Here is a 7389-nt window from a genome sequence, read left to right as displayed (position 1 = left end):
CAACATACTGACCCAACTCCAGCCACTTTAAAAATGTGAATTGATGGAAATTATGTAGGGGCGAGAGAAGGGGCGAGAGTTGCACCCCTTCTGAAAAAACCTACACTCGATCCCTCCGATGTCAACAACTACAGACCAGTATCCCTTCTTTCTTTTCTCTCCAAAACTCTTGAACGTGCCGTCCTTGGCCAGCTCTCCCGCTATCTCTCTCAGAATGACCTTCTTGATCCAAATCAGTCAGGTTTCAAGACTAGTCATTCAACTGAGACTGCTCTTCTCTGTATCACGGAGGCGCTCCGCACTGCTAAAGCTAACTCTCTCTCCTCTGCTCTCATCCTTCTAGACCTATCGGCTGCCTTCGATACTGTGAACCATCAGATCCTCCTCTCCACCCTCTCCGAGTTGGGCATCTCCGGCGCGGCCCACGCTTGGATTGCGTCCTACCTGACAGGTCGCTCCTACCAGGTGGCGTGGCGAGAATCTGTCTCCTCACCACGTGCTCTCACCACTGGTGTCCCCCAGGGCTCTGTTCTAGGCCCTCTCCTATTCTCGCTATACACCAAGTCACTTGGCTCTGTCATAACCTCACATGGTCTCTCCTATCATTGCTATGCAGACGACACACAACTAATCTTCTCCTTTCCCCCTTCTGATGACCAGGTGGCGAATCGCATCTCTGCATGTCTGGCAGACATATCAGTGTGGATGACGGATCACCACCTCAAGCTGAACCTCGGCAAGACGGAGCTGCTCTTCCTCCCGGGGAAGGACTGCCCGTTCCATGATCTCGCCATCACGGTTGACAACTCCATTGTGTCCTCCTCCCAGAGCGCTAAGAACCTTGGCGTGATCCTGGACAACACCCTGTCGTTCTCAACCAACATCAAGGCGGTGGCCCGTTCCTGTAGGTTCATGCTCTACAACATCCGCAGAGTACGACCCTGCCTCACACAGGAAGCGGCGCAGGTCCTAATCCAGGCACTTGTCATCTCCCGTCTGGATTACTGCAACTCGCTGTTGGCTGGGCTCCCTGCCTGTGCCATTAAACCCCTACAACTCATCCAGAACGCCGCAGCCCGTCTGGTGTTCAACCTTCCCAAGTTCTCTCACGTCACCCCGCTCCTCCGCTCTCTCCACTGGCTTCCAGTTGAAGCTCGCATCCGCTACAAGACCATGGTGCTTGCCTACGGAGCTGTGAGGGGAACGGCACCTCAGTACCTCCAGGCTCTGATCAGGCCCTACACCCAAACAAGGGCACTGCGTTCATCCACCTCTGGCCTGCTCGCCTCCCTACCACTGAGGAAGTACAGTTCCCGCTCAGCCCAGTCAAAACTGTTCGCTGCTCTGGCCCCCCAATGGTGGAACAAACTCCCTCACGACGCCAGGACAGCGGAGTCAATCACCACCTTCCGGAGACACCTGAAACCCCACCTCTTTAAGGAATACCTAGGATAGGATAAAGTAATCCTTCTCACTCCCCCCCCCCTTAAAAGATTTAGATGCACTATTGTAAAGTGGCCGTTCCACTGGATGTCATAAGGTGAATGCACCAATTTGTAAGTCGCTCTGGATAAGAGCGTCTGCTAAATGACTTAAATGTAAAAAAAATGTAAATGATGTAAAAATGTACCACTAGCCACTTTAAGCAATGCCACTTAATACAATGTTTACATACCCTACATTACCCATCTCATATGTATATATACTGTACTCTATATCATCTACTGCATCTTGCCATCTTTATGCAATACATGTACCACTAGCCACTTTAAACTATGCCACTTATGTTTACATACCCTACAGTACTCATCTCATATGTATATACCGTACTCTATACCATCTACTGCATCTGCCATGCCGTTCTGTACCACCACTCATTCATATATCTTTATGTACATATTCTTTATCCCTTTACACTTGTGTGTGTGTGTAAGGTAGTAGTGCGGAATTGTTAGGTTAGATTACTGTTGGTTATTACTGCATTGTCGGAACTAGAAGCACAAGCATTTCGCTACACTCGCATTAACATCTGCTAACCATGTGTATGTGACTAATAAAATTTGATTTGATTTGATTTGATCTGTGTATGCGTTTGTGAGTTCTGGCAGGCTGTTGAAGTGTGTTTGTTTGTGTATGAGATGGGTGTTTGTGTGGGACTCAATTGGAGGGCAAGAGGAATTAAGCTTAAATTCTGCAGCATTCTGGCTCCTTTCGATTTCACCAAACAGAACCCTAAGTTAGCCGGGTGAGTATTTTAAGAATGGCCTTAGGCCTTAGGCCTAGATGCTGAATTTGAGCGCATGCTTTCAGAGGAGACAGAATGAGGTTGGGAGAAAAATAGGAGAGCTAAAACTCTGATTCCAAATATAGGTGAATCACATGGTAGTCACTGGAGAATGACACATAAACAAATAAGAAATAAATACTTTTGTTTGAAATGGAGCTGAGTGTTTGAAGGGGATTGTATTTGATCATTTGGGGTATGATGATCACAAACATCTGAGATTCTTGAACACCATTTTATCCTCAGCTTCAGAGAAAACCTAAAAATACTATGCTGCTGTTGCCATAGTGATTTTGTACCACTGTTAAGCAACTGGACCACTTGCAATGGCAGCCTAAGCAGAGTTAAAAGAAGGGCAAGGGTATGAACAACACACAGTCTAGAAGATAGAACAGTCCACTCAGTGGCTTCACTGTTACATTAACATCAACTACAGTCCCTTTTCAAGAGACTGGAGATATGACAGTTTATACTATCTCTATCAAATCACTCAATCTCTCTATCTGCAATCTCACACAGGATTGGGACTAGATAAAACACATCAAATATCTTTAGTATGGGGAGAAATGGAGAGAGTGATTTCAAGCAGTGAATGTGCTTGTGTTTGTGCGTGTCTGTGTGCATTTGTGTGTACGTGTACTGCCTGTGTGCCCCCTGCCCTGATCCACCCAGCTGTTTACCCTGAGATTGGAGCTGTGTCCTCTGGGTCACATCAGCTCCACATACAGTGCAAAGGTTTAACATGGGACTCCTACCCCACATACAGAGGTTTATTAGCAGGACACTGCCCCTTTAAATCAGTCAGACTAAGTAGAGAAACAAGAGACCTGTAGACAGAAGACGGATGCACTGACCGACACAATGGCTTGTGCGTATTGCAGAAAGCATCTCTGGTTGTCAATGTCCACCATATGTTATTTATTGAAGCACAGCACATAGACAGAGTTAAAGGGGAAGTTGAGCTGCTAGGCAGATAATGGTCTATCACCGCTGCGTACACAGGAGAGAGAGAAGAGCTCCGAGTGCTCAGTGAGTGGATCACATGTCTCCAGAAGTCTGTGACTCATAGCATTCCTCCCGAGACTGGCTGATTGACTCTCCTCTCCTCAGTCTCGTTTCCTCTCGTTCTGCCTCAGACTGGTTAGGACCTGATGGTGGGCTGCCCGAGACACCATCCCCCCCAGCTCTGGATGACATCACTTGACCTCTTACCTCGCACCATCACACACACAGTCTCTGTATTCCTTTCTGGATCATATAGCTGTCATGTGGCGTTTTGTATCATTTATTTAGGTTAGCTCCAGAGAGCCCATGTTTCTCATCAACCCAATGTGATCATGATAAATGTTCATCTGACATTTTAATAAACTGAAAGTGATACTCTGTTATTTAGATGGGATTCTAGCCTCCATTCTTAGATGTGATCTAACAGAGCAGTCTGAGCCCTGTGATCAGGTCTTTCCCCCTGACCTAGCAGGTGGTAGTGGGACTGCATCATGACTGACATTATGGAGCTGCAGTTCTCATACTTTCCAAACGAATCATGGATTAAATTGTTTTATAAATACGCTGGCTCTTTGAAAGGCATTCCCCGTCATCGTTCACATTAACTTTCCTTCCATCAAATGTGTATAATCTAAGAGCTTTGCCAGCTGTCTATTATAGTCAGGGTTCATTCTAGTTTGCAGGGTAAAAACAAAAAAAGATCCAAGTGACATTTTCAATAAATTATACACGTTTTTCCATCCATTACATGTCAACATTGTATTAGCTGAAAGCTATTTTTAGAAAACATGTGAAGCAGTTTTAGAAGCAGTAAAAACTTGCAATACAAGTTTTGTTTTTGTACTCTTGTACAATGTTGAACATGTCTGATTGTAGTGAGAATGATCGTAACTGTATAATACAGTATTAGCACACAAAGAGAACAGAGCAGAACAGTACATTTTACCACAACCAAAACAGTTTTAATTTCCCCTCCAACAAACTGTGGACAATCCAGATAATATACAAGATAAAGGTACAGTTGAAGTCTGAAGTGTACATACACCTTAGCCAAATACATTTAAACTCAGTTTTTCACAATTCCTGACATTTAATCAGAGTAAAAATTCCCTGTCTTAGGTCAGTTAGGATCACCACTTTATTTTAAGAATGTGAAATGTCAGAATAATAGTAGAGAGAATGATTTATTTCACCACATTCCCAGTGGGTCAGAAGTTTACATACACTCAATTAGTATTTGGTAGCATTGCCTTTAAATTGTTTAACTTGGGTCAAACGTTTTGGGTAGCCTTCCACAAGCTTCCCACAATAAGTTGGGTGAATTTTGGCCCATTCCTCCTGACAGAGCTGGTGGAAATGAGTCAGGTTTGTAGGCCTCCTTGCTCGCACATACTTTTTCAGTTCTGCCAACAAATGTTCTATCGGATTGAGGTCAGGGCTTTGTGATGGCCACTCCAATAACTTGACTTTGTTGTCCTTAAGCCATTTTGCCACAGCTTTGTATGCTTGGGGTCATTGTCCATTTGGAAGACCCATTTGCGACCAAGCTTTAACTTCCTGACTGATGACTTGAGATGTTGTTTCCATATATCCACATCATTTTCCTGCCTCATGATGCCATCTATTTTGTGAAGTGCACCAGTCCCTCCTGCAGCAAAGCACCCCCACAACATGATGCTGCCACCCCCGTGCTTCACGGTTGGGATGGTGTTCTTCGGCTTGCAAGCCTCTCCCTTTTTCCTCCAAAAATAACGATGGTCATTATGGCCAAACAGTTCTTATTTTGTTTCATCAGACCAGAGGACATTTCTCCAAAAAGTATGATCTTTGTCCCCATGTGCAGTTGCAAATCGTAGTCTGTTATTTATGGCGGTTTTGGAGCAGTGGGTTCTTCCTTGCTGAGCGGCCTTTCGGGTTATGTCGATATAGGACTCGTTTTACTGTGGATATAGAAACATTTGTACCTGTTCCCTCCAGCATCTTCACAAGGTCCTCTGCTGTTGTCCTGGGATTGATTTGCACTTTTCGCACCAAAATACGTTCATCTGTAGGAGACAGAACGCGTCTCCTTCCTGAGCGGTATGACAGCTGCGTGGTCCCATGGTGTTTATACTTGCGTACTATTGTTTGTACAGATGAACGTGGTACTTTCAGGTGTTTGGAAATTGCTCACAAGGATGAACCAGACTTGTGGAGGTCTACAATTTGTTTTCTGAGGTCTTGGCTGATTTCTTTTGATTTTCCCATGATGTCAAGCAAAGAGGCACTGAGTTTGAAGGTAGGCCTTGAAATACATCCACAGGTACACCTCCAATTGACTCAAATTATGTCAATTAGCCTATCAGAAGCTTCTAAAGCCATGACATAATTTTCTGGAATTTCCCAAGCTGTTTAAAGGCACAGGCACAGTATGCCGGCTGCGTGGTCCCATGGTGTTTATACTTGCGTGCTATTGTTTGTACAGATGAACGTGGTACCTTCAGGCATTTTCCAAGCTGTTTAAAGGGACAGTCAATTTAGTGTATGTAAACTTCTGACCCACTGGAATTGTGATACAGTGAATTATAAGTTAAATAATCTGTCTGTAAACAATTGTTGGAAAAATTACTTGTGTCATGCACAAAGTAGATGTCCTAACCGACTTGCCAAAACTATAGTTTGTTAACAAGAAATTTGTGGAGTGGTTGAAAAACAAGTTTTAATGACTCCAACCTAAGTGTCTGTAAACTTCCGGCTTCAACTGTACCTGAACATGTCAAATAATAATAGTAATTAATATTATTCTAACAAAATTAATAATATACAATAACATACAATTATTTAAATTTTATTTAAGAAACATGTCAAATAAATAAAGACATAGTCCCTGTATGTAATCTAATTGCTATCTGAATATACCATAGTATATTCTATGAATGCAAAAGGAGAAGAATAGAGAGTGGCAAAATAAACTGGTTTAGAAGAAAAATGGAAGATGACTTTAATATTTCACACACATACAGCAGTTTCTCTGTTTGCTTTTTCAAATACATCTGCCCGATCAGTAGCACACATCAAAATAAGTGCATGTGTGTGTGTGTGTGTGCTTGCATAAGGCAGGCACCTTTGGACAGTTGGAATCCATGCTTGCAGTCTTGGACTTAATTTCAAACTTCCTTGTGTGCCTTTTTCCCAAAATAAATAACTGGGTAAAATAACCAACTTCGTAATAGGTAACAGAGTAAGCAGATAATGGCGACAACTCACTGAGTCAACTAAAGAAGATTGCAAATGTCTCTTCAAATGTAACCTTCATGGCCCTTTGTATCCCTTATGGATACAAACAAAAACACCCAAATGAAGGACTCCTGTGGAAAAACTGGCTACAGCAATGTTCAGTGTGCCCCTATGGCCAGCCTCTGTAGTCCAGTGTGCTGCTTCTTCTATGAGTCCAAAAGAGAGAAGAGAAACTGTGTGTGTGTGTTTTAGTCTGTGCAGTGGTCCTCCAGCTGGGATATGATGGTGATGAGGTTCTGCAGACCGAAGATGTAGCCACTGTCCTGGCCCTCGTGCACCACACTGTCCTCCACATAGTCAGGGCACGTGGTGTGGGCAAAGTCAATCATCCTCACGTCCACCGCCGGGCCAGGGCCTGTATCAGATCGGGCTGCCAGACGTCCACCACCAGTGCTACCACTGCTACTGCTGCGGGGAAACACAAACGCACTTGCCTCTTCATCTTTCTTCACTTCCTCCTCTTCTTCCTCCTCAGACAGACCGTCCTCGGGGCCTCTGCGTGCGTGTGTGCGGGGTGGCTCACCGTCATAGATGATGAGCAGGGAGGAGGAATAGAAGCGGTAGGACTCACAGCCCTCCAGAGCTGCCTGCATCTCCCTGAGCCTCCGCAGCACCGGGGAGAGCAGCTCACGCCGCAGACGCCGCCCGTCATGGAAGAACTGGAACAGAGCCTCCTTGAAGCCCGACAGGGTTAGTTTACGCCCAATGTACTTATCCATGAACATGAGCTGACCCGAATCTGACTGGTATACCTGAGAGAGAGGTAGGAGATGGAGGGGTTCAGAAACACATTTCTTCCCTTTCATTCTGAACTACAACTAAGC

The 7389-nt window shown here is 44.6% G+C and overlaps 1 protein-coding gene across 7 annotated transcripts in view; it reads right to left on the bottom strand.

Moving 5' to 3' along the window:
- Window positions 1-4225: 4225 nt before the first annotated feature.
- Window positions 4226-7389, bottom strand: part of LOC139536568 (inositol hexakisphosphate kinase 2-like) — a 37791-nt gene continuing 34627 nt past the window's right edge. For 6 of the 7 annotated variants that reach the window (XM_071337201.1, XM_071337202.1, XM_071337197.1 and 3 more), the window contains one exon: window positions 4226-7317. In XM_071337201.1, coding sequence (XP_071193302.1) covers window positions 6754-7317 — 564 coding nt within the window. In that variant the 3' untranslated portion in view covers window positions 4226-6753. The remainder of the gene's footprint in view (window positions 7318-7389) is intronic. The other variant, XM_071337203.1, reaches the window with a different exon arrangement.

The sequence above is a fragment of the Salvelinus alpinus genome, chromosome 12 (genome assembly GCF_045679555.1).
Source record: "Salvelinus alpinus chromosome 12, SLU_Salpinus.1, whole genome shotgun sequence".
Taxonomy (NCBI): Eukaryota; Metazoa; Chordata; class Actinopteri; order Salmoniformes; family Salmonidae; genus Salvelinus; species Salvelinus alpinus.
Note: the sequence above shows the minus strand (reverse complement) of the source record. Positions and strands in the feature narration are given on the sequence as shown.